The sequence below is a fragment of the Salmo trutta genome, chromosome 29 (assembly GCF_901001165.1).
Source record: "Salmo trutta chromosome 29, fSalTru1.1, whole genome shotgun sequence".
Classification (NCBI taxonomy): domain Eukaryota; kingdom Metazoa; phylum Chordata; class Actinopteri; order Salmoniformes; family Salmonidae; genus Salmo; species Salmo trutta.
Window position 1 is genome coordinate 26,861,687 of NC_042985.1, and position 27,451 is coordinate 26,889,137.

The window sequence follows — 27,451 nt, forward strand, 5'->3', positions numbered from 1 at the left end:
TGTTCTAACACTCCTGAACGCAGAGCGTCGAGGCTTCTTTCAGCGCCGCCCTCCAGGCCACCTTGTTACACACTTAACAACTTGTTTTCTCTTTGTGTTTTTCTTCCCTCTTCCTCTGTTGACAGTTCATCATCGCTGCTCTGCTCTGAAGGAATGCGCGTCACCTCTCAAAGTTTAACTTGGCTTCTGTCCTTGTAGACCATGAGGCAGGTTCTGAACCTTTTCTAACACGATGATTGCATAAAGATATGATTTATGAGTGTTCTGTGTATAAAACGCCACACTGTTAACGATGAAGTGTACCATCTGTAGGTAGACAGGTGCTGAATGGCCTTGACTCCAGAGACATATAGTCCCAATGCGCATCTCATTGTTCCAACTGCTGTATCCTCTCTCCAGTGACATTCATAATTTAAATGGAACTAGACAAGAAAATGGCAGATGAAAATGAAAGGGATCCGGATATGACGACTGTAATTTCAGCTGTCATCTCCTCTTTATTTATGTCTCCAGTGAGAATGAGCCTGGGTAGCCTCACTAGCCTGGGAAGCTGCATAGCTACTTGTAAAAATAGCCTGTCACTAAGTGTGAGCACGGGTACCTAATTGGAGCTGTAGTCCAGTGTTATATGAGAATAGCCAGGCATTACGCGCCAGTGGGATCACTAGTGCATCTCTTTAATTCTCCCTGGCAGTCCTAACTCCCACTCCTGAGTTATTCTTTCAAAATGGAGCGGCCTTCACATTTCTGGCTAACTCTGGGTCTGTTCTCTCGTCTTTGTTTTCTCCAAATGCCCGGACATTGAGTGTCCCAACACTCCTCCTTCGCTTCCTTCTATTTAAGCACAGGACACATTATTCCTTTAACTTTATTAACGCTCCATAATTCTTTAAAGGAGGGGAAAGCTGCAGAAATTAGTTCTCCCTCGAGGTTTATTGTTTAAAACAAGCACAGCTCTTTCCCAGCATAAGAGCTTCAACTAAGCAGTAAGGAATTCAGGCCTGGCCTCATAAAATAAGTATTTGTGTACCGGAAAGTTTTTCGTTTTTTTCTTTCCAAATCTTTGTCATTAATGACTTTAGCAAATGTGTAGTGTAGAGTGAATGGAGAGGCTGTGCAGGGTCTTCAAAGGAACCCTCTAATTATTTATCCAGGATATACCGCTCTAGAATTAGAGGCTGGGTCACCATTGGCTTTCATGCCTTTTTTCTGCAAAGAAATAATTTCCATAGAATGGTTTCACTGGGACACCCTCTAATCCCTACTCTGCTTTCTCTCTCTCTCTCTCTCTGTGTGTGTGTGTGTGTGTGTGTGTGTGTGTGTGTGTGTGTGTGTGTGTGTGTGTGTGTGTGTGTGTGTGTGTGTGTGTGTGTGTGTGTGTGTGTGTGTGTGTGTGTGTGTGTGTGTGTGTGTGTGTGTGTGTGTGTGTGTGTGTGTCAGTGCTAGTCTGCATGACTACGTGTCTTTCATTCTGATGTGTGGAAAGAGATCGTAGTTTAAGTGTCCATTCCTTAGACATCATTCTCCACACATTAGTCCAGGTCTCAGCTCTCACCCCCAGACAGCTGTCACCCACTCAGGTTTCTTGGTCATTTTGCCTTCACATGCATGCCATCTAAAGGGTTATCTTATCACCCTCCTCGGGTTTAAACTCTTAACAAAACACTGGGCCTAACCCGAACCCTCAGTCTATCTGGTGGCACTGCTTCAGCCATTGTCTGCTAGTCCTGGAAGCTCTATGTAACCCTCCAGCTCCCTCCTTCATTGTCCCCCTGATATCCCTAAATAGCCCTGTGGGTGGACCAGATCTGAGCTTCCCTGGCCTTTATATAGCTGGTTTATTGTCACAGCTTAACCACTTGTGTCTATGTAATATACTTAAAGGTATGAGGCCTTGCCCACTAGTTTTGCTCAAAGCCCCTCAACAGTCCATAGCTGTTTTTGTGCGCGCGTGCGTGTGTGTGTGTGTGTGTGTGTGCGCATGTGTGCGTGCGTGTGTGTACATGGATGTGTTGGTGTGTGTTCCGTGCATCTTCAGGGTGTTCCAGAAAGAGAGTGTGTCCCTTTAAGAATGCTCTTCTGAGAATATTTGTCTAATTCCAGGTGCCAGCGATCCCTGTGTTTTACCAGGTGCCAGCGATCCCTGTGTTTTACCAGGTGCCAGCGATCCCTGTGTTTTACCAGGTGCCAGCGATCCCTGTGTTTTACCAGGTGCCAGCGATCCCTGTGTTTTACCAGGTGCCAGCGATCCCTGTGTTTTACCAGGTGTCAGCGATCCCTGTGTTTTACCAGGTGCCAGCGATCCCTGTGTTTTACCAGGTGCCAGCGATCCCTGTGTTTTACCAGGTGCCAGCGATCCCTGTGTTTTACCAGGTGCCAGCGATCCCTGTGTTTTACCAGGTGCCAGCGATCCCTGTGTTTTACCAGGTGCCAGCGATCCCTGTGTTTTACCAGGTGTCAGCGATCCCTGTGTTTTACCAGGTGCCAGCGATCCCTGTGTTTTACCAGGTGCCAGCGATCCCTGTGTTTTACCAGGTGCCAGCCATCCCTGTGTTTTACCAGGTGCCAGCGATCCCTGTGTTTTACCAGGTGCCAGCCATCCCTGTGTTTTACCAGGTGCCAGCGATCCCTGTGTTTTACCAGGTGCCAGCCATCCCTGTGTTTTACCAGGTGCCAGCGATCCCTGTGTTTTACCAGGTGCCAGCGATCCCTGTGTTTTACCAGGTGTCAGCGATCTCTGTGTTTTACCAGGTGCCAGCGATCCCTGTGTTTTACCAGGTGCCAGCGATCCCTGTGTTTTACCAGGTGTCAGCGATCCCTGTGTTTTACCAGGTGTCAGCGATCCCTGTGTTTTGCCAGGTGTCAGCGATCCCTGTGTTTTACCAGGTGCCAGCGATCCCTGTGTTTTACCAGGTGTCAGCGATCCCTGTGTTTTACCAGGTGTCAGCGATCCCTGTGTTTTACCAGGTGCAGGCCTGGGTCATTACTAAGGTATTTGTTTTCCTGATTACATGGAGCGGCCCAGGATTAGAGGCGCGTTATCCCTGTCCCCCTCAGTCTGTCAGGCCCTGATCCCCAGTGTGGGGCCTGGTTGCCTGTGTCCTGCCTCAGTCACACTGGAGGCTAGGCTATGCCTGGCTCCTGGTGCCGTTAGGGATCTGTCACGCCGCAGCCCAGAATAACCGACCTCCCAGCCTGGGCCACTGTTGGCTGTAAGGGTGGTGGAGGAGGAAGGACAGGAGCTGTCCCTGTCAACAGAGGCTGGGTATGTTGATCAGACTTTCACCCAGCCGTCCTTAATGGGACGAGAAGTAGTGTGGTAATGACTTTTCCTTGTCCGCCCCTATCCCCTCAATCCCTGGGGGTTAGGATGGGCCGTACAGGACAGGGGAGCTGGGTGGGAGGTAGAGGGGGGTAAGGGCCTGGGGGGTAGCGGAGGTCAAGAAGTCTAGTCCCAGTCTCCAGTAGCTGGACAGCTGAAGTCCTCTCCAAAACGTTTGCATAGTGCCTTTGCGATTATGATAATAAACAGTTTTATCATCGGCCTCCCAATCAATAATGCGGCTTCTTAAGGTTTAATATTTCAATGGTATTGATTATCTTAACAACCGTGTTCGCGGTTGGCTTGCCTTAACTGCAGGCCTGCAGGAAAAATGTGAGTGTGTGGGGGGAGGGGGGGGGGGGGGGGTTGAACTACAACAAAATGTGATCTAGTTGATCAGCAGTTTTACTGCAGCTTTTCCTAAGACTGTTTAGCATGTAAAAACACCCTCAGATCAGCGCTTCACCTCTAAGAACAACTATGTGGGATCCTATCCTCTCTCATTCCATTCAGCCCTGCTCTATACATGGCTGCCTATCGTTTGCAAGCGTCTAAGCGCCCATAACATTAAAACAGTCCTGCGCTTCTCGCGGTCAGTCCTCTTTCCCCCCTTTCCACCCTCATCCTGTTGCAACCAAATGAAATGGACTGAGTGAAAACAGAGAAGTTGAAGGCTCCAAAAGGCCTGTAGTTAGCACATTTAACTTCCATCCTCTCTGGAGAGAAGGCCTGCTTCCCTCATATATAAACAGGGGGAGATTTGATAATTAGTGAAAATGAATAGAAGGCCTTGGGCCTGGAAGACTTTCAGACCTTGGGCCTGATCAGAAACATCTCCCCCTTTCCCCGCTCACCTTTGGTTGGAAAGATGAGTGGAGGAAGCTTGGACTAGGGAGTTGTCTTATCTCTCTTGTTCTCTGTCTCTGGGAGTCTCTTCTAAGCTGATCTTCCCAGGAATGGGTAGGAATGGGTAGGAATGGGTAGGAATGATGTTGTCTGATTGATTAGTGCCAGACTAACCTTTCCACTGGGCTCTGGAATGCCCCCAGTGTCCCTCTGCATTCCCCCCTAACCCCAATGACAAAATGTTCACAGCATGCTATGGAATAGGAGTACTTTTTATACAAGACCATCACTAATCAGTCAACTTAGCCTGCTTGTCTTTCTGTCTGAACTGGGGCAGAGAGGGTGGACGTGTAATTAACTGATCAGCCTGGTGTTTGTGAGCCTCTGTTAGCATGTAAAGGAGGGCCTACACACACACACACACACACACACATGCTCCTGCTAACTCAGGACCCCCCTGCTGTGTTGTGGCGCATGCTGTGCCTGCTCTGTGCACCAGGTTGCCTGGGGGCGAACGTAGGTTTTTGCGGTGTGAGCATGATCGCCCATCTCTGATTATACATCAATACCTTTATCCCAGAGATAATTTATGCATTTACTGAACACAAAGCTTTATCTAAACGAACCACTGGGGACAGCGCATGGAAATAACACAGCGCCGACTTCCACTATGGTTTGTTAAAAAAGAAAGATAGCTCACGGCTGCTGTAACAAGAAGTTATTTTTGTAGTTATTAAAACAGTGTCTTCTGTTAAATATTTTACCTGACACTTTGCAGAAACTCGCATGCTACTCCGGAATCTGGAGTCCAAGGTCACAGATCAGTTAAAAATGACTGTGATTGCATACAATGTTAAAACAGAATAGTGGCTTTCGTGCAAACGGATCGCTTAACAAAAACAACACAGCGAGGAAAACCAATGTCTAACAGTATGCATTTTTAATCTGAATGTATTCAGTCTGCTCCCCCTCTCCCTCTCTGTGGTGTGAGTGAGATGATGTGAGGTTTCTCTCATTTGTACTCCCAGTCTGCCACAGCTCAACGGCCCCCCCATGCTGCCTGCTAATTGGCGGGAGACTGGGAGCTTCCTGCTGTGTGTTCGCTGCTTCCCCTCGCTTTGCCACCCCACCAGCTCTTTCTCCACAACTGAGTAATTAACCCACAGCTAATGAACTACTTCTAATTACACACCGCTGTTTCCATCGCACCCTCCAAACGTGAGGAGACACTCTGCCGCCACGTTCCGATCCCTTTTGGAAGACTTTGAACCTACCTGCTCTCTGATTGCCACTTTGTTCAGACTGTCAGGAGCTATATCACAGCCCTGCTACTTTGTTCAGACTGTCAGGAGCTATATCTCAGCCCTGCTACTTTGTTCAGACTGTCAGGAGCTATATCACAGCCCTGCTACTTTGTTCAGACTGTCAGGAGCTATATCACAGCCCTGCTACTTTGTTCAGACTGTCAGGAGCTAATTCACAGCCCTGCTACTTTGTTCAGACTGTCAGGAGCTATATCACAGCCCTGCTACTTTGTTCAGACTGTCAGGAGCTATATCACAGCCCTGCTACTTTGTTCAGACTGTCAGGAGCTATATCACAGCCCTGCCACTTTGTTCAGACTGTCAGGAGCTATATCACAGCCCTGCCACTTTGTTCAGACTGTCAGGAGCTATATCACAGCCCTGCTACTTTGTTCAGACTGTCAGGAGCTATATCACAGCCCTGCCACTTTGTTCAGACTGTCAGGAGCTATATCACAGCCCTGCTACTTTGTTCAGACTGTCAGGAGCTATATCACAGCCCTGCTACTTTGTTCAGACTGTCAGGAGCTATATCACAGCCCTGCCACTTTGTTCAGACTGTCAGGAGCTATATCACAGCCCTGCTACTTTGTTCAGACTGTCAGGAGCTATATCACAGCCCTGCCACTTTGTTCAGACTGTCAGGAGCTATATCACAGCCCTGCTACTTTGTTCAGACTGTCAGGAGCTATATCACAGCCCTGCCACTTTGTTCAGACTGTCAGGAGCTATATCACAGCCCTGCCACTTTGTTCAGATTGTCAGGAGCTATATCACAGCCCTGCCACTTTGTTCAGACTGTCAGGAGCTATATCACAGCCCTGCTACTTTGTTCAGACTGTCAGGAGCTAATTCACAGCCCTGCTACTTTGTTCAGACTGTCAGGAGCTATATCACAGCCCTGCTACTTTGTTCAGACTGTCAGGAGCTATATCACAGCCCTGCCACTTTGTTCAGACTGTCAGGAGCTATATCACAGCCCTGCTACTTTGTTCAGACTGTCAGAAGCTATATCACAGCCCTGCTACTTTGTTCAGACTGTCAGGAGCTATATCACAGCCCTGCCACTTTGTTCAGACTGTCAGGAGCTATATCACAGCCCTGCCACTTTGTTCAGACTGTCAGGAGCTATATCACAGCCCTGCTACTTTGTTCAGACTGTCAGGAGCTATATCACAGCCCTGCCACTTTGTTCAAATCAGTTCGCCTCTGTTGTGCAACACAGAATGGATTAAGAGAATCTGATGATGTTGCGTAAACGATAACAGCATTTTCTAGGTTCTATTTCGAGTCCATGAACAAAGGAGGCAATTGACACTACAAATTCAATTTGTTCATACTTTATCTGGGCAAAGAAAAGCAGTGTAAGAGCTGAATGGTGACGGGCATTAATGCTGTGATACAGAATGGTCTGCAGTACACCAGTACACCTCTAGGGTGTTTTACTGTGCCATATAGTAGTCAGCAGGGCCATTTTTGGCCCAATCTTTATCTCGTTCCAGAATTTTGGCAAGAAATGTTTTGTAACTGCAGTGACGCGTGCTGGGAATTGTAGTTTGGCCCACATCCTCTCCTCAGAGCCTGGGACCTGAAGGTGTAGTCGGTGTGGCATGACAGATGCAGCATGCCTCAGATAGCCCTGCTATCAGCTCCTTGATGTACAGTACTCCCAGCCACACTACACTGATCCCCTCCTCCCTCCTCTTCCACCAATATACTCCCCTCTCTCCTACCCAGCCAGAGCCCTAGCCTCAGCCTCGGTCTTGACACAGACACGGCTATTTCTGTTCCACAGACTGATAGCTCCAACTGAAGATCATTGATTTTACGGGAAGCCCTGTTTACAGACTGAGTGCCATCGACCTGAGGTGACTTTTTGCCTCCTGAAGTAGGAGCAGCACTGGAGCATCCTTGTGTCTGTATTATACACTCACAGGGAGGAGTAGGAGAGGGAGGAGGAGAGGGAGGAAGTTTACAGTACACAGAGAAAAGACAAACACTGGCCTGATTTGAAACACTTTGATGTACTGTGTTAGGAATCATACTTAATTAGCACAGTAACATATTTTGTTAATTGTGTAAAAATTAATTGGCCTAGATGTTAGTACTGTATATAGTAGAGGAAATTGGTCTGGGGGTGATAGGGACAGCCGGTGTAAAGCCGAGGCGGCGAGAAGGAGAGAAGCAGCCTGTGCCTCAATGCAGTCCCTTAGGAAGATCCCACCATCTAAGGCTTAGGGATAAGGGTAATACAGGGGCCTTATGTTGGGCATTACCATGGACTTAAGGTAAAGAGTGAGATGTATGCATACATACATTGTTAATTAACTGGGGCAAGCCTTGGAGAAGATCCCCTGTTCATTCTGCCTGAGGACTACAATGGTTCCCCCATCAATAAGCACGTCCCCTGTGCAACATCAAAGGCCCTCCCTGATTTATCAATAAGAAGCCTTCCTTCCCACATTTTCCTGTAACTTGCTTAGCATTTACACCATTGATTTTCCAATAAGCACCCATACCCTGCGGTGGCTGGCCAGGCCGAGGCTCTGTGAGATGGCTCAGACTTGAACACAGACAGCCCTCCTGAAGGACAATGGGAGATGAAGTGTGTGTGTGGGGGGGGGGGGGTGTAGTGGCTTTTTGGGGGGTTCATGAGGTGAATGAAGGGGGGCTATTTTTATTTTTAAAGGTATCCCCTCAGCTAGCAAGGCTGGGGTCTAGGTGTAGATGGGGGGGGTAAGGTGGGGTTCAGGTCCAAGCCCGATGGGGGTGTTCTCAGCTGGGGCTGGGCCAGAGTTAATTCCCCAGGAGACCCTGGTTCTCCCTGGTCCTCTGGAGGCCTGGCCCCCAGGCAGGTGATTGTGCATGCTTATAATCAGATGGATCCTTAGCCTTTAATTCCTCCCTGGCTTGGCCAGTAAATCCCACATAATGAAAGGGCCCATAAATAAAAACTTATCTCATTTTCCATCCCTGCAAAATGACAACCAGACCCACTCTCTGACAGGGTTCATTAGGACCTGGGCCCTTTCAATAGGCTCAACCTTATCTGCTTTGTTAGGATGGGGGAGGAGAACATAATGCTTTTTATGCCTCTAAGTCAGAGACAGGAGAAAAGAGGGTCTGGCATTTGACTTCTGTAGAAAAGGTGTGAGGAAGGGTGGGAGGACTGCCCTCTATGGCCAGGCCCTGTGTAGTGTGTACGGACATGCTCCCTCCCTCCCTTTCTCCCAGAGTCCAGGAATCCATGCTTTTCTTCCCTCTGATTATCTCTTATTGTGACTTGAGGCTTGTTTTGGCTGCTTATTGTTTGTCTCTCAGCCCAGTGGGCCCGGTGAGGGAGGGAGGGAGGGAGGGAGGGAGAGAGGGAGAGAGAGAGAGAGAGAGAGAGAGAGAGAGAGAGAGAGAGAGAGAGAGAGAGAGAGAGAGAGAGAGAGAGAGAGAGAGAGAGAGAGATGGGGACAACACAAGGACAGGGTTGGAAAGCACAGGCTATGGCAGGAATCCTGTTGTTTTCCTTTAGCAGCAGCTCAGATACCAATATGCAAAGGAAAAGTACAAGTAATTTGCATAGTACAGTACCTAACCTTGGGCGTTAATGTTAACATACTGCAGGCAGTACTACCTTTACTGGCATGATTCATCATTTTAATGTGTGTTTATTATAGCACAGAGACACTTTGCCCCATACTTCCCTCTTCGCCCTTCCAGCGCGTCTGTCCATCTCCCTCATTTAGTGCCTTTGAAAGATTCAAGCATTTCCTGCTCTAAACAGGTGTCGCTTAGCGAGCAGACCTTCTAAAGACAAACAGGGAGATAGCTTTGTATCAGCCGGCCCATCTGCGACTCTCCGACTCCAGACAATCCCATTGCACATCAGTAACCACCACAGGTTATTGAATTACACCATCTTGATTTTAAAGAGCAATCCTGTTTTCTAGTAAGCAGTGGACACACTGAGCTGGCTCAGGCCACGGCTCAGCCTCCATCACTGGCCAGGGGTCATCCTCCTCTCCTCTCCCACTCTAATTGCTCTAGACACATTACAAGGGCGTGATGCTAATATATGCATAGTGCACACACATACAGTTATACAGTAGCTACATGCTAGCACTGCTGTTTAGACTCTGAGAGCCATAGAGGGATATTGGACAAAGAACTGGAGAAATGTAGTGAATGAGGGATGTAAAGTAGTAGTTTAGGCTGGTGTGCTGTGTGTTTTTCCACCCCACCCCTCTGTGGGCTAGCTAGACGCCCCATGTAGCAGGTAGTGATGTGGGCACAGTGTTCGGGGCATGGTCAGGACAGGCAGTGGAATCTGGAGGAGGGGCTGATGGAACAACAGATTACAGGAAAAGGTGTGAAGGAGATCCATGTTCAGACAGGATGGGTGCTCATCTCATTGCTACGTCTTCTCATTAGACAAATCACCCACAGGAAAGTTTGTTCCTTTTTTTGTAGTTAGCTGCAAAATATGATCCAGGTGTCCTTCATTTAATGAATAAATTAGTTATTTTATTTGTCTGTTAGACAAGGCATGGATTTTTGGAGAGAAAAGAATTCATTCGCTGTGGTTTTGTTTACCTCAGTCCATTTGGTTGAAATGTCTGCAGAGCGCCTAGAGTTCTCTTATTAATGGAGCCGATAGTAAATGCAGACTGACCAGGTTACTATCCCCTCTCAATATGGCAGCCAGCTACAAATCATGTCTGTCTGGATCAAGTAATCCTCTTAATAAGCCTACTATCTTTCATTCTGAATGCAAAGCAACAGAGAGGTCATCAGTGTGGCTCTGTCTGTGTGGAGTACAAACAATGAAAGCAGGTGGACATGGGCTGACACAAAATGGTTGCCTACCTTCATTGTTTTCAGTGGAAGATCCTGCAACTACTACAACCGCCTTGCCTTCATTACGCTCAGATAATGCAGTTAAACATACAATATGGGGTTTCTTATCGAACCAATTATGTGAATTAATTACACCTGATCAGAATTCACTCCTCCAGTCAGGGCATACGGTCATAATTAGCAAATCCAGTCAAAATGTGCATGCTAAAAGTGCATGCTAAAAGTGCATGCTAAAAGACTCGGCCCGTTGTTTGAGTAGCATAAGTGCATATAGGGTGGAGTGGGGGGGGGGGGGGGGTATTTTCTATCAGACATTAATGAAGAGCGAGGCAGACATTATCAATCTCTCCAGTGTGGGCCAGCCCTCTGTAGTTAATATGATAGGGGGTGGGGTAGAGACACACTGTCTGATCACAGCTAGAATTTGCATCCCTAAGTAAATAAGTAAATAAATCAAGTGGCGGCAGCGAATGTGCTAATCACCTGGGACATGGCGGCTGGGCTGAGCATGGTGCCGGGAAACTTTGCTCATGTAATATTCAGTACTGGCTGGGTTAAAGGGCAGGCCAGAGTTATTGGTTTCAGCCCGGTCGCCCCCCTTTAATCAATGCTGCCTGCATCCCTTTAATACAATTATTAGCTCAGCAGTATCTCGCGCTATCATTTTATCTCCTCGCCACTCTAAATTGCGGCCTGTGTATTGCTGGGCCACTGGTGCTCAGGGCATGGCCAGCTCCTGAAAGCACAGCTCCCATTTATTCTTTCAGAGGCAGAGGATGGCTGGAGTGTTTGAAACCAGGCTGACCGAGGAGGTGGATGCCAGATCTAAACACAGCTGCATTTTAGTCCCAACCCAGCTGGTGTATTTTGGGCTTTACTGAAAACATAGCCTTTTTTCCTCTCCTCCTCTTTGAGAGAGTGTGCATGCGAGGATACAAGTAATTACCTGCGTTGCATACTGCGTTGTGTGCACTCAACGAGAGAGGAGTGGGTGATGTGTTTTTCTATGCATGATTTCTCTTATTTCAGTAGGAAGGGAGAGGGCTGTAAAATGGCTGTGAAGTTATCAGCAGTACCCTTCACTTCTCTAGTTATGTAAATGTATCATGTCTTGATGGGTGGTTTCTGTGTCGGTGTCTAATTATCGCACAATGAATCTATTTTATCCATTAAGTTAGGCCTGTTTCTCCCTCTTTCTGACTGGAAGTTAATTAAAAACGGATGTAGGATTTTGAGAATGTAAGATTAGGGGTGTTGTTTGGAAGGTGAAGATAAAAGATGGTAACTTCCTGAAATGGCAGGAAGATGAATCGTGGGACGACTTATTAGTGCTCGTCTCAGGTATTGTGTTTAAGTACCTAATCTAACATAATGAGCCCTCTGTCATTTACCTAATTAGATCTCACACTTTTGGCTCTCACCCGATGCACTATACATTAAATGTGTTCTTCTCGCCTGGGTTCTATAGATAGATGTTCCTTTGATGAAGGTGCTTTTTATCCCCCTTTACGTGATGAGAGCATTAGGGGAGGGGGAAATATGGAAGTACTTAGGATGAGAACAATGCTATAGGTTATGATTATGAAAGGAGTACAAGCTCAGGAAGAGAGCGCATATGTGTGTGTCCTTGTTGATAACCATGGTCCTTTCATATATACATTACCATTAGAGTCTCTTACCAATCTCTCTCTCTCTCTCTTCTCTCTCTGTGTCTTCAGGCCTGGATGCGATGAACACCTCATGTAGGCATCAGCATGGACAGCTGTGAGTCTCCCGTGGTTTCTGGGACAGACGATGGGCTCGGCTCCTCCACCACCTCCCAGCAACAGCAGCAGCAGCATTACCCTCTGCAGACCTGGAACGATCACTCTAACTCACAGGTCCCTCCCAGCAGCCAGCCCTCTTCCCTGGAGCCCCTGTCTCTCTCTGCACCCTACCCCTCTGTGAGAGAGCCACAGCAGCAGCAGCATCCCACCCGGACCCCACCCCTGGCCCACAGCGACAGCTCCGCCTCAGGCCAGCTGCACCCCAGAAGAGAGGAGCTCAACGAGGAGCTCAACGAGGAGCTCAACGAGGAGCTCAACGAGGAGCAGGAGGGAGTGAGCTGCGGAGAGGAAGAAGAAGAATTGGAGGACTTGGATGAGATGGAGATCGACAGCTGTTTCCCAAGTCTGCAGCCCTTCCCCGGAGTACCCATAGCTCCTGGAGGAGGGGGCATGCCCACGCTGCTACGCCAGCAGCCCAACCGACGAAGGGGTGTGGCGGAGAGCGGGAGTGAGGAAGGAGAGGAGGAGGAGGAAGAAGAGGAGAGCAGTGATGTGGAGAACCTGGCTGGAGAGATAGTCTACCAGCCGGACGGCTCGGCCTACATTGTTGAGAGTCTCAGCCAGCTGATCCAAAGCGGAGGGGGTGCAGTGTCCGGCCTGCTCCCCACAAACTCTCTCCCCGTGGCGGGGAAGCCGGGGGAACCTGCTGGGACCTCATCCTCGGTGTACCCTCAGATCATCAACACGTTCCACATAGCCTCGTCGTTCGGGAAGTGGTTCGGTTCCTCAGACCAAGGTTTCCCCAATACCTCAACCCTGGCAGGCCTCAGTCCTGTCCTGCACAGTTTCCGCGTCTTCGATGTGCGGCACAAAAGCAACAAGGATTACCTGAACAGCGACGGGTCTGCCAAGAAGTCCTGCGTATCCAAAGATGTTCCCAACAACGTGGATTTCTCCAAATTTGATGGGCTGGCCCTCTATGGCAAGGGAAAGCCCATCCTCATGTGTTTTCTCTGCAAACTGTCCTTCGGCTACCCGCGATCTTTCGCCACTCATGCCGTCCACGACCACCGCATGACCCTGTGTGAGGACGAGAGGCGGCTGCTGGGGGACAATAAGGCGTCTGCCATCATCCAGGGCATCGGGAAGGACAAAGAGCCCCTCATTAGCTTCCTGGAACCAAAAAACAAGAGCTCTCCTGTGCCGGCGCCCTCCACCATGGTCCCCATGAACCCTGGCCAGAGCTTCTACGGCACATTCAGTGGGGTCCACCTGGAGGCAGGGAGCAGCAGTGGGGGCAGCGAGGCCCTCCTGAACAAAGACTCTGACTCCTCTGGCCTGCAGCAGCAGCAAGGCTCCCTGCTCTCTCTGGGGGGGCTGGGCAACCCCAAAGCACCTGCTCTTACCTCAACCCCAGGCCCTGCCAAAGACTCCAACGCCCTGCCCAAGCAGGAAGGGAGAACAGAGGGGCCTGCTGGGAAAGAGGGGATCCGCAGGCGGGAGCGTGGGGACAAGGAGGGGCGAGAAGGCAAGTTACGCTTGGCTAGCCAGGAGGGGGGCTCGGAGGAAGAGGAGGAACTGTTATTAGAGGAAGAGGAAGATGAGGTGGAGGAAGAAGGAACTCCGCTGGCCTGTGTTGGTAACAGTAGCAGTGGCGGTGGAAAAGTGGGGGAACCGGCTGTATCAAACCAAAGCATTTCCAAATCTCCTTTATTAATGCCTAGTAGCGCTCTCCAGCCTACTGCCTGCCCATCTGCAGCCAGCCCCACCCTCAACAGCAAAGCCCCAGCTTCCACTTCTTCTTCCTCTGTCAGGGAAGAGGGCTCGGCGGCAGACGGTGGGGGGAGGACCTCGGAGCTCCCTCTGAGCTTTAACTGCCAGGGGCCCACTGTCCCCATGGCGATGGCAGCTGCAGCCAGCAGAGGCAGTGAGGACGTTGCCGCGGGCACCTCCTCACCTCTGGCCTCCAACGACGCCGCCGATGAAAGTGCCAATCGAGATAGTGCCACAGCTCCTGAACCAAATGATTGCCCGGCAGAGGGAGAGGAGGACAGCGGAGCCCTTCTGCACCATCACCACCTGCACCATCACCACCACCACCTCCACCCCTCAGCCCACTCCCACTCTCACCCACACCCCCACCCAGGGGGGTCCTGTGAAATGGGCGGTGGCGGTGAGTGCCCTCAGAACCACGGGCCAGGAGGAAGTGGAGTGGAATGCCCCAAATGCGACACCGTTCTGGGCTCCTCGCGGTCCCTGGGCGGACACATGACCATGATGCACTCGCGCAACTCGTGCAAGACACTCAAGTGTCCCAAGTGCAACTGGCATTACAAGTACCAGCAGACCCTGGAGGCCCACATGAAGGAGAAGCACCCAGACTCCGGTGGCTCCTGTGTGTACTGCAGCAGTGGCCAGAGCCACCCGCGTCTGGCCCGAGGAGAGAGCTACACCTGCGGATACAAGCCCTTCCGCTGCGAGGTCAGTACTTCAACCTAGTCAGTTGAAGATCCAACCTAGTCAGTTGAAGTACTGACCTCAGCCTAATGACTAGTATACTGACAGGTGGTAGGACTTTGAATAGAACTTTAGCACAATGTGAAATATGTTGATATGTTGACATGTTGACTGATATGACATATCAATCAATATGTCATGATATGATTTATATTTCATGGACAATAAGTTAGAGGCAACAAAGATTTCCACTTTACAACATGAACAAAAATGAACATCCTCTCTCTATTTTTTTAGGTGTGTAACTACTCGACCACCACCAAGGGCAACCTGAGCATCCACATGCAGTCGGACAAGCATCTGAACAACATGCAGACCCTGCAGAACGGAGGCTCCATCCCCTCCGCCGAGCAGCAGGTGTTTGGCCAGCACCCTGGAGGGGTCGGAGTGGTGACCGTGCCCTCTGTGACCCAGGCCAGCACCCACCACCCGCCACACCACCACCACCCCACCCAGTCCTCTGCTCACATGACGGGGCCCTGCGGTTCCCCCTCGCCCACCAAGCCAAAAAGCAAGCCCACGTGGCGCTGCGAGGTGTGCGACTACGAGACCAACGTGGCGCGGAACCTACGCATCCACATGACCAGCGAGAAACACATGCACAACATGATGCTGCTGCAGCAAAATGTGACCCAGATGCAGCATGGTCGACTGGGCCTGGGGGCCATGCCCTCTCCCTCCGAGGCCGAGCTCTACCAATACTACCTGACCCAGAACATGAGCCTGCCCCCAGGCCTCAAGATGGACCCGGCTGGAGCTGAGGCCCAGTTCCTGCTGGGAGGCTTCCACCTGGACCCCAACATGGCCGCCTTGGCCCCCCAACTAGGTGAGTTCCCTCAGTCTGCCTCTGCAACAGTGGAACAGTGGGAGCCATTCTGGCTCTTCCCTCAGTACTGCCTCAGGTCACCACAGAGAAGGCAGACTGCAGTTCAGTACGAGTTCACAAGGGGTGGGATCGCTCTCACTGCTGCCAGCTGTTTATTTTTAAACATGAAACACAGTTATAAACAGTATGTGACTAAATGGAAGATTCAACTTTGATTAAAAAAAAAGCTTCACTTTTTAACCCATTTAGACATAGGCTAATTGTGTTCATTTATTTACTGAATGTGTGTAGCGTGGCCAGTAAATGAATGCATGAATGGTAAGTAATTTTATATTTACATTCAATGATTTATAGTTTAGTTATCCCCATGAGAAACAGCCGAGCAGCCTTTTCTCTGAACCAACATGCAGGCAAAGGGTTAACCAGGGAACACATAGCCCTCCCTCCCTCACTCTCACACATACTGTATACACACAATCCTATCTTTCATGTTGGCAGCTCTCTTTTTCTTTCTGTTTCTGTTGCCCGAAGGTACACCTGCCCTACTGAACTTAACATCATTCGCCCTTTTTCCAAGCAAAGAGCCCCATTGAGAGATAAAGATGAAAGGGGGGAGGTGAATGTATAAAACACAATATTTCTAGAGGGTGGACCTAACTCACAACAATCCCTTTCTGTCTTAGTGTAAAAGACCTCTTGTTAGTTGTTACCATATGGCAGTTTCTCTCTCACCAATGTGCCAGGCACCATGACTTCCATGCCATGTTCTGTCTAGTTGGAGCTGAATCGATATCTTCCCAGTAAAAGAGAGGATACACTGCAGACTGTGGCCTTGGTATTAGGATAGTGTTTCACTCAGGCTCGGCTGAGAAGAGTGGACCTTTAAGGCTAGTGATGCTATCGGTGGAGCTTCGGTCAGGGACTTTTTGTGTTGATTTTAGAGAAAGCGAACCCTGGTTAAAAAACGACCCAGCCATTAGAGTTATGAGAGCTTTTTTGTCTCCATCAGTTATTAAGCGGTGTAGGTAGAACTTCTCTGAAAGCTCCTATATAGCCTCAAATATGCCCCCCAAACTCACACATCCACACTTCACTTCATTACAAACCTAGGAGTTTAGTTTACATTTCCAGTCTATGTCACTCTATCTGGGTCACACTGACTGGGAAAGTCCCCCTGTGATACCTTGTTTTCCTCACAATAGGCGGTGTGAGCGAGGGAGGGAGAGATAGAGAGATAGAGAGAGAGCAGCCCAGTGAGCCTTCCTCTTGTTTACCCATGTCCTCCAGGCCTCCGCTCCTCTGAACATCAGCGTTTTCATGTCATTATTTCCAAACTGCCACTGAACTCCGCCACTGGAGCTCTCTTTTTTCCCCCAACGTTGTAATTGCAGCTATAAATTTTATCTTGGTCAAAGAAGGGAGGAGTAGAGGGCCCAGTATGGGTAATTCAGCGGCATAGCTGAGTGTTTGGCGTGCCAGTTACAACCCCACAGTTTGTACAGACTTGTCTCCAACTGTCGCCGGTTCAAAGACACGAACAAGAATTGATTGCTGTGACTAATTTTTTATCCCCTCTCTTGCCATCTGGTTCATTTTCCTGTGAGGGAACGTTTAATAAGCATGTTACAGGGAGGCAATGACGAGGCATTACTCTCAGCCCTAAAACGACCACAGTGTCATCCCGAGCCACACACATTTTGATTGACTGTACACACTGATACACTCCATCACACACACACACACAACTCTGCCCGTCATAACTCTGCCTGTGCAGCTCAAGGACAGATAGTATCCGTCTGTACCTCCCTCCCTTTAGTCCTCTTTTCCACTGTGTATTTCTGACTTTTGAGGATATTGTTAGACAGAGAGGGAGATGACAAATCCTGACCTCACATGATCTCACCCTCTTGGTAATCCTTATCCCCAGGACTGAGCTGCTGCAGATACTGGGGGGGGGGGGGGGGGGGTGGAGAGAGATGGGGAGAGAGAGGGGGGGCCTTAGCTATTGTGTGCTCTACTTTGTTGTTCAATATATTGCCTGAATGCTGCAGCATCTAGGTAGAGCTCTCTGAAAATCTAGCAAAGCTGGTCCACCACTAATCTTTTGGAAGTTCCACCAAGCCCTGTAGAGACACGTTAATATATTTACAGCCTGGGCTTGGACTCTGCTTATGTCAAAGACTAGAGTTTCCAAGATTTCCCAATGATGTGTGTTTATCTCAAGCCTTTTAATGTTTTTTGAAAGTGAAAATATTTCCACAGCGTCCTGCCTTCCTTTCCCTAAACATTGATACGGACTGACAACGTTTCAGTCAAAATATTCTAGGTTATATTTAACAGAGGCCTGCTTACATCTAAAACACATGTAGGGACCGCAGACTGAACCTTTTCTCACACAGCCGTGAAGGCAGAGGTAATCACTGGGTCTGTGTCGGAGCATGGAGTCTACAGTGGAAAAGAGTGTGAGAGCCACACAGGAATGAGAGAATAAAGATGAGGAAAGGAGAGGAAGAGATAGGGGTAGTAACTAGTGAGGGGACTGAGAGAGGGAAAGAGAGAAGGGGGGCCCTGGCTGGAGAGGTGGATCTGTGAGTGATTTCAGAGGGCTTCACACAGGTCTCCCTCTCCCGGCTATAAAAACTCAGGTAATGGAGAAAAGTCCGAGAGCAGGCTGCATGCTGCATACTGCAGCAATAAATAAAAAGAGGCTGCTGGAATTAATTTAGTGTAAAGCCAGGCGGGGTCAGCCAGTGCGCTCAGTCTGGGCAGTGATAGATTAAAGATCAGCGAGCAAAAAACTCCCCAGCCACTCTTACCTCATTTTTACCGCCTTTTCGTTTTTTCCCTCCTCCTCTTCAGACTGTAGATATGGTTGTTTCTGTTGTTGGATCTGGATGCGTGCGTTGTTTTTTTACTTCCCCCTCTTCAGACTGTAGATATGGTTGTTTCTGTTGTTGGATCTGGATGCGTGCGTTGTTTTTTCCCTCCTCCTCTTCAGACTGTAGATATGGTTGTTTCTGTTGTTGGATCTGGATGCGTGCGTTGTTTTTTTACTTCCCCCTCTTCAGACTGTAGATATGGTTGTTTCTGTTGTTGGATCTGGATGCGTGCGTTGTTTTTTTACTTCCCCCTCTTCAGACTAGATATGGTTGTTTCTATTGTTGGATCTGGATGCGTGCGTTGTTTTTTTACTTCCCCCCCCTTCGCTCAGTACCGAGTAGGATTAATCTGGTAGGTGTCTGTATCGATTTAGCAGCTATGCGAAGTCGAAAGAGGCAGGAGAATCCAAAGAGAAAAGTGGATTTTTTGTATTATTATTCTGTGAACAAGGGCACTGGATTTGATTTACAGTAATGTATGCTTGGGAACTCTTTAGTTCTCTTGTAATGATAGAATAACTTTCTTTTTCTGCGGAGCTCACGGCCTCTAGAGTTGATTTAGTGCCGGGCCGTGAAAGTGCACCAGTCCAAACAGGACTACGTGTAAATCCTTACTCTGGCGGTGCAACGTTTCTGCACCCGGAGAAAAAGTCCAGACTTTCTTTCTCTCTGCTCAAAGGAAGGATAATCTTGATTTAATCAAATTAGGTACATAAATACACACATGCACATTATCCTCAGAGGGGTATTGGAACTAGAGAGCAAATCCACTTTGACTGCAGAGACAAACATGGCTCTTTGTTGAAAGTTGAACCGTACACCTTTCACTTTTCCTAGGACATTTTCCATGCTGAGGGAGGCTCAAAGAACTGAGAGCCCCTTTGGAAAACCCCATGCCTCCATCCCCTCTAAGAAACTCTAAATAACTCCTGATGTCCAGAAAAGTACATGTAACACAAAGTGAAATAGAGTGATGGCTAGATAGGAATAATCCCTGAAAGCTGTACTTAGAATTCAGAGCTTGTGAAATTTGAAAATACCAACTGACCATTTGTGTGTAACCAACTAAGAACTTTCTCTCTCTCTCTCTCTCTCTCTCTCTCTCTCTCTCTCACACACACACAATTTCTCTCTCTCTTCCCTCCTCTCCCTCTTTCTCTATTTCCGTCCCCGGTGCTCAGTAGGTGGGGAGATCCCCATGGACGTGCGGCTGGGCGGCGTTGGTGGTCAGTTGGTGTCTGAGGAGCTGATGACCTTGGGGGAGAGCTTGTCGCAGACCAGTGACCCCTCCCTCAAGCTGTTCCAGTGTGCCGTGTGCAACCGCTTCACCACCGACAACCTGGACGTGCTGGGCATGCACATGGGTGCCGAGCGCAGCCTGCCCGAGGAGGAGTGGCGCACCGTGGTGGGCGATTCGCACCAGTGCAAGCTGTGCCGTTACACCACACAGCTGAAGGCCAACTTCCAGCTGCACTGCAAAACCGACAAGCATGTGCAGAAGTACCAGCTGGTGGCCCACATCAAGGAGGGGGGCAAGGGCAACGAGTGGCGCTTGAAGTGCGTGGCCATCGGCAACCCGGTGCACCTGAAGTGCAACGCCTGCGACTACTACACTAACAGCCTGGAGAAGCTACGCATGCATACCATCAACTCCCGCCACGAGGCCAGCCTCAAGCTGTACAAGGTACGTGCCTCACCTTCACCTCTCATCCCTCCTTTCACCCTACCATTCTCCCCTTCCACCGTTCCTCCCTCTTCTCTTCTTCCTTCCTAACGTTACATTCCTCCACGGTACTCCACTGCAGGTCCCTGGATTCTGCTCCGCTGCCTCTTCCACCAGTCATGAATGATGGCCCTGTTGTCTAACCCTTCTGTTCACAGGGCCCATAGAGAGGAGTGGGGGGGCTAGAACATGGCAGGTGGATCCGGGTAAGGAGGATAAGGGGTGAAATCACTAGAAGAGGGATGAAGAAGTGTGAGGAGACAGAGGTTTGGTGTTAATACTCCTCGGAGCAGGAAAGGCAGAATCGTTCTCGACAGCCGTATTGATTTCCGCTGGACTTGGAGCTTCACCTTCTCCTCTAATCATTCCATAATAGCCAATGGATGAACACTCTCTGAACAAATGGCCATAAATCTAACAGGCCTGATTCCACTTAGGCACCTATCCTGTGTGTCTGCGGCTAGGCTAGGGCTACTCTGTGTTTAACCCAACCTGGCATGGCTACATAGACGGCTAACACATACCGTTCACCCACGCATTCACACACCCACACAACTGTAGCTCATCACACTGCTCTGTCCCCAAACACACTGGGCCTTTATTTACACAAAGACTCTGCTCCATTCTCAAGTGTTAGACTATTGGAAAGTAAATGTGCAAAACAAACAATATATTCTGTTGGTTTAATACGAGCTTAACTCTTATTTTCTGTCTTTTTGCAGTATAACTGCTCTTTTCAAACAGTGTAATATAGGAGGGTGAAAAAGGAGGAGACATTATTGTGTTTTTAATCACATTAAAAAGCTAGGGTAGAATAGACCATTTGTTTTTAATCACATTAAAAAGCTAGGGTAGAATAGACCATTTGAAAACCCTCTCCAAACGCCTGTCTCTCTGGCCCTATTGAAAGGCCCCTGCTTTATGAATGGTTCCGGGGATCCGCTGATGTTTTTATTGCAGGTTTCCTGTCTGCAAGGCCTTTGTAGTGAGAGATCCTACAGTAACGGAGACAAATGTTTTTTCAACACTTAGGGGAGGTGTGAGGCTCTGCTCCCAGGTCGACCATTAGGAGGGCCGGAGGGAGCAGGCCGTGTTGACTCTCGGTCAAGGTAGGGTAGGGGCCCGGCCGCCGTCCCAGCAGCCTCTGGGCCTGGAGAGAGACAGAGAGCAGGGTTATAGTGGATCAGAACTGGAGCGGTGTCTCCACCACTCATGCCCAGACACGTAGCCAGGATATTTACAAATACCACACTGATTAAAATATGTAACACAATCTGTAGGACACGCTGGGCCTGGCCTGTGGAGGCAGAGAGGCTGAGAGGGGCCTCCTAGTGCCCCAGGCTGGGTTCATCCTCACTGGGCAGGGCTGGGGTAACCCTGGGTGTTCTCTGTGCCACTGAGACAGACGGGGCACTCTGCCCACATGCCAGTGGCACTGTCTCACATTTGACCGAAATAGATGGGCCCTGACATCCTGCACTCACACCTAAGGTGGAAAATAATGTTTTGTCTGAAAGGAGAGTGAAGAGTTTATATTACATTGTCTGTCTGCCTTCCACTTATCATGTGCCAAAATGGTGAAAGGAACAGACCGTTTTTTTCCTTCCCTAACTTTGCTTTACTGTAGAAAGTTGACATACTGTATATGGTAATACGACTGGGGAGGATTAAATATGTACAGTGCCTTGCAAAAGTATTCATCCCCCTTGGGGTTTGTCCTATTTTGTTGCATTACAACCTGTAATTTAAATAGCTTTTTATTTGGATTTCATGTAATGGACATACACAATATAGTCCTAATTGGTGAAGTGAAATAAAAAAACGAACTTGTTTAAAAACTTTCATAATGAAAAAAAACGGAAAAGTGGTGCATGCATATGTATTCACCCCCTTTTCTTTGAATCCCTTAAATAAGATCTGGTGCAACCAATTACCTTCAGAAGTCACATAATTAGTTAAATAAAGTCCACCTGTGTGCAATCTAAGTGTCACATGATCTGTCACACGATCTCAGTATATATACACCTGTTCTGAAAGGCTCCAGAGTCTGCAACACCACAAAGCAAGGGGCACCACCAAGCAAGCGGCATCATGAAGACCAAGGAGCTCTCCAAACAGGTAAAGGACAAAGTTGTGGAGAACTACAGTTCAGGGTTGGGTTATAAAAAAATATGCGAAACTTTGAACATCCCACGGAGCACCATTTAAATCCATTACTAAAAAATTGAAAGAATATGGCACCACAACAAACCTGCCAAGAGAGGGCCGCCCACCAAAACTCACAGACCAAGCAAGGAGGGCATTAATCATTAAAGATAAACCTGAAGGAGCTGCAAAGCTCCACAGCGGAGATTGGTGTATCTGTCCATAGGACCACTTTAAGCCATACACTCCACAGAGCTGGGTTTTATGGAAGAGTGGCCAGAAAAAAGCCATTGCTTAAAGAAAAAAAGAAGCAAACACATTTGGTGTTCGCCAAAAGGCATGTGGGAGACTCCCCAAACATATGAAATAAGGTTCTCTGGTCAGATGAGACTAAAATTGAGTTTTTTGGCCATCAAGGAAAACCCAACACCTCTCATCACCCCGAGAACACCATTCCCACAGTGAAGCGTTGTGATGGCAGCATCAAGCTGTGGGGATGTTTTTCATCGGCAGGGACTGGGAATTGAAGGAATGATGGATGGCGCTAAATACAGGGAAATTCTTGAGGGAAACCTGTTTGTCTTCCAGAGATTTGAGACTGGGACGGAGGTTCACCTTCCAGCAGGACAATGACCCTAAGCATACTGCTAAAGCAACACTCGAGTGGTTCAAGGGGAAACATTTAAATGTCTCTGAATGGCCTAGTCAAAGCCCGGACCTCAATCCAATTGAGAATCTGTGGTATGACTTAAAGATTGCTGTACACCAGCGGAACCCATCCAACTTGAAGGAGCTGGAGCAGTTTTGCCTTGAAGAATGGGCAAAAATCCCAGTGGCTAGATGTGCCAAGCTTATAGAGACATACCCCAAGAGACTTGCAGCTGTAATTGCTGCAAAAGGTGGCTCTACAAAGTATTGACTTTGGGGAGGTGAATAGTTATGCACGCTCTAGGTTTCAGTTTTTTTGTCTTATTTCTTGTTTGTTTCACAGTAAAAAATAATTTGCATCTTCTAAGTGGTAGGCATGTTGTGTAAATCAAATGATACAAACCCCCAAAAAACATTTTAATTCCAGGTTGTAAAACAACAAAATAGGAAAAGTGCCAAAGGGGTGAATAATTTCGCAAGCCACTGTACAACACAATCTAGCATGATCGTTTTCCACCACTTAAGCCTCTTAAGATGGCTCCATACTTCTTAAAGCCAATTGATCTCCAGAGAAAGGGAAGTATCTGCCCAGGAATGACCTGAGCTCTCACCCACGGAACACAGAGCCCTGCTGGCCCTCACAAAACAGGCAGCTCCCATCACTCCAGACATGTGTAGTGGCGAAAAAATATGTTCACAACTTGACAAGAATTATTACTGCATTTCACAACCCACAAATGTGATTAGTGGATGATAAGTAAATGGTTCTGAGGCCTAGATCACTGCAGCACGGGTTGGCTCCCCTCTTGACAATGTCACAACCTTTATGACATGTTGGATTTCCAGTGCTTGTAGAGTAGAGTGAATGACAACCAGCCAGGCACGCAGAACCCCACAGCACAGCAGGCCCTTGAGCTCAGCCACCGCCTCAGCCACAGCCTCAGCCTGGCAGATTATGCAAGGATGAAGAAAGGAAAAACATAAAAATCATTTATTCCTCCCAAAAGAAATATGATGCAAATAGCAGCATTTTTTTAACCTTTTTGGGGAGAAAATAAATCTTCAAGTCAGCATAAACAGGCTGTAAGATGTGGGAGATCCTTGGGACACTTCACCCAAATCAAAACTGGTTTGCATTAAACAGGCCCTTTGTGTCCACAGCTCCGTATAAATTGGAGCCTGTAATTACTGGAATTAAAAAGGAAGGTTTAAACTGAGGGCTAAGCTGGATGGGATAATTTGAGAGTCTGTGGTATGTGGCCCATATTAGGGCTTTCTAAAAATACCCCCCCCCCCCCCCCCACCACCCCACGTATTGGAATGTTCTGAAAGCCCACGGAAAACTTGAGCGAGGCGTCCTCACCGCACGGACCACCACGCAGTGGGGGTGATGCTGCAGCCTCTTTCTGACTCCCTTGTGCTGGGTTTGGAGACACTCAATCTGGAGCCCCACTTTGGCTGCAGTTGACACACCCCTCTGCTCTTAAATGAACTTTCACCTTCCCTTCACGTCTCCCCACTCACTGTCGGCTTTGTAGTGGCGGTAGTGATGTCATGATGGTCACCCATAAGCGCAAGCAGATGGCCCTACACTACAATATGCAGGTCACCCCAAAGTTAAGCTCTCTTTTATTGGAAGCTTCAGCTCCCCTACTCTCCCTAGAGACACTCTGGCCTGGAGAAATCCAACTTCTACTCCTGATTTACAGTTATTCACAGTTACCTTATGGTAGTTGTAGTAACACATCCCTCCAAACGTCTCTGACAGAGACTCACACAGGTTTATTAAACGTTCCCAGTAGGCCTCAGGTGCTTGTCTGTAGGACGCGTAAGAGTGGAGGGGAGAGGAGGCTGGGAGCAGGCCAGCTCCCTCCCAGTCCCAGGCCTGAGCTGCTGTACTCTGCCTCACTCTGCTTCTGCCCACACAGGATGGGTGGAGCCTGGGCCGGCCAGGCCTCTGCTTCCAGGCTGGAGTTTGGGGAAAGGGGAGGAGCATGGAGGGCTAGCTGGCTACCTTCCTTGTCTCGGGGGCCGGTGCGATCTGCGGTAATTGAGATTGATTGGATGTTATTTTTCCCCTTGCAAATGTAGTCCATTAGCTTGGCACATGCATAATCAGTTTAGAGCGCAGTTAGCTGAATGTAATCATGTTCCTCGGTGTCTGCTCGCACAAAATCCACTCCAGATGCCGCTTGGCTGCGGAAAGAGAGGAAGAAAGTGCCGTCACTATCACATGGGGAATCTTTAACCAAGAAAGCCCCGACACCCCTCCCTCTGTCCTGGCCCCGCTCTATTAAACACACAACTGTACAAACTCTCCCATAAACACACATACAACTGTACAAACTCTCCCATAGACACACACACAACTGTTCAAACTCTCCCATAGACACACACACACACACACACACACACATACACAGACTGTGTACGGCGACTGCCTCCTTTACACCTGAAAACAGGACTTCAGAACAGATCACATGTTCTCAAGTCTTAGCTGCTAGACTAACGCGGTGCTGACTGGGACCCAAGCCCGGCCCACTAACCAGCGCAAAGCATCTGTATCTTGGACGCCTCTCCTCTCCTTATTTTCCCCTCCAGCGCGATCCAACTGGGTAACTGAGCGGTTAGGAAAGAACATGTCTGAAAAGCATAATAGGAGCAAAATGTGTGTAATGTAAATGAAGGGATTAGCTGCTACATGGAAATGCATTAAGGTGTTTCAGTGAGGATCCTACTCAGCACAAGCACTCTGCTCCTCTGCCCCAGACTGCACACTGACCTGCCCCATTAATGATCATAATTATCAGGATTGATTCCAAATCCTCCTGGCCATCAGAGGAGAGACGAAACCATCATCATCGTAACGAATAAGTAATGGTTTCACTCCAGAAAGGATTGTTTTTTATTATCAAATAAAAGTGGAGAGAGTAATTTGGAGTTAAAGTCACGGGGGAGCATTTAATCGCTGTTGGGATCCGATCCGTCATGGCCCTTTCATCTGCCAGCCGATCAGCCCAACCTCAGCCCCATCAGGAGACAGACAGACACTCACCACCACCACCAGACAGCCGTTAGAGGAGGGGAGGGGGGAGACAGACAGACAGAGAGCGAGCGAGAGCGAGGGGGGGAGAGGGGAGGGAGACGGAGAGAGGCTCGTTTAGACAGAGATACTCTGCTAATTATCATGGCTGGCCTGTGATTGTTCAGTAATAGTGCTCAGTGGGAAAGGTTGCAGTGGTTCCAGGAAGAGCTCGGATTTACTGGTACTACTGCTCTAATAAAGCGCTCGCTGCACATCCTGGGAGACAGCCCATTCCCCTATACACACACACACACACACACACACACACACGCTCCCCCTTTACAGCAATCACCTTTACAGAGGCTAGGGGGAATAGCTACACGCGGCTGTACAGATCACATTCGTTAGTACATAGTGCAGGTCATATGATATTGTGTAGCTCAGTACAAGTGGGTGGTAGCCGGCGTAATGTAAAGCTGAGGAAGTGTTTAAATTGTGTGTGGGGCCTCCTTACACTCCCTCAGTCAACACAGCAATGATCCAGAATCCCCTTCCCCTTCCCACCTCCCTGTGTCTATAGCCTGCCTGCAGGGTGGTGAACTCTGGGCTGCATTGCCTAAACAGGACCCAATCACTCCAGAGGGTGGGTGGGACCACAGTGCTCTCTCTGAGGAATAGAGCTCAGAGGATCAGTCTATGATTGGCTGTAGTCGCTGTCAGTCAGGCTATGAGGGGTGTGGTATCAGAGAGGGAGGGTTCAGGACTCAGTGTTTGGCAGTGTGTTGGAATTTCACAAGTCCTCCAGCTCCCACCTCGGAGAAGGCCATGCGCTGACCCGTGGCCCAGCTGCTGCACTGCTGCTGCTGATTGGGAGTGCATCTGCCCCTCCGTGGGTGTTTCGAGGGCCAGCACAGAGAGAGAGAGAGGGGGGGAGAGAGAGACGCTCAAGCAGGGTAGGCCCAGCTTTATTTGAGCCTTTTTCACAAGCTGTTTACCTAGATTGACTAATAGAATGGCTAAATGGGCCCTGGCCTGTACTCCCTTCCTCCTCACTGTGTGTCTGGTTAGAGATAGGGACGTGTCCAGCACTGCGTCATATCTCAGCAGGCCCACAGAGGGAGGGCCAGAGGGGGGAGGGCCGGGGGGGGGAAATGTTATGTTTCTGGTTCAGTTGGGAGTTGGAGTAACTTGGTTATTGTGTTAATGGTTGTTTGTTTTGACTTTAGTTTTTTTCTTTGGGCAGCCGGACAAGAGCAACTGAGCACACTCCTGCCGGTGTGCAAGGAAGCCGTTGATCCTATTATCTGTTGCCTGATCAGCAGATTGGTGGCTGAAGGGGAGGGTTAGGGGAGGACTCAGGGAGAGGAGTACTAGAGCAGCTCAGTGCTCAGTGTATACTAGAGGGGGAGTTAGTAGAGTTTTAGGAGGTATGTTTGGTGTTGTCAGTGTATACTAGAGGGGGAGTTAGTAGAGTTTTAGGAGGTATGTTTGGTGTTGTCAGTGTATACTAGAGGGGGAGTTAGTAGAGTTTTAGGAGGTATGTCTGGTGTTGTCAGTGTATACTAGAGGGGGAGTTAGTAGAGTTTTAGGAGGTATGTTTGG

At 48.8% G+C, this 27,451-nt stretch overlaps 1 protein-coding gene across 6 annotated transcripts in view; it reads left to right on the top strand.

Moving 5' to 3' along the window:
- LOC115167261 (zinc finger homeobox protein 3-like) overlaps positions 1-27,451 on the top strand; it is a 172,505-nt gene that overhangs the window by 53,847 nt on the left and 91,207 nt on the right. For 2 of the 6 annotated variants that reach the window (XM_029721498.1, XM_029721500.1), the window contains exons 2-5: positions 12,039-14,567; positions 14,841-15,429; positions 15,721-15,747; positions 19,490-19,992. In XM_029721498.1, the coding sequence (XP_029577358.1) occupies positions 12,075-14,567; positions 14,841-15,429; positions 15,721-15,747; positions 19,490-19,992 (3,612 nt within the window). In that variant the 5' untranslated portion in view covers positions 12,039-12,074. The remainder of the gene's footprint in view (positions 1-12,038; positions 14,568-14,840; positions 15,430-15,720; positions 15,748-19,489; positions 19,993-27,451) is intronic. The other 4 variants (XM_029721501.1, XM_029721502.1, XM_029721503.1 and 1 more) reach the window with 3 other exon arrangements.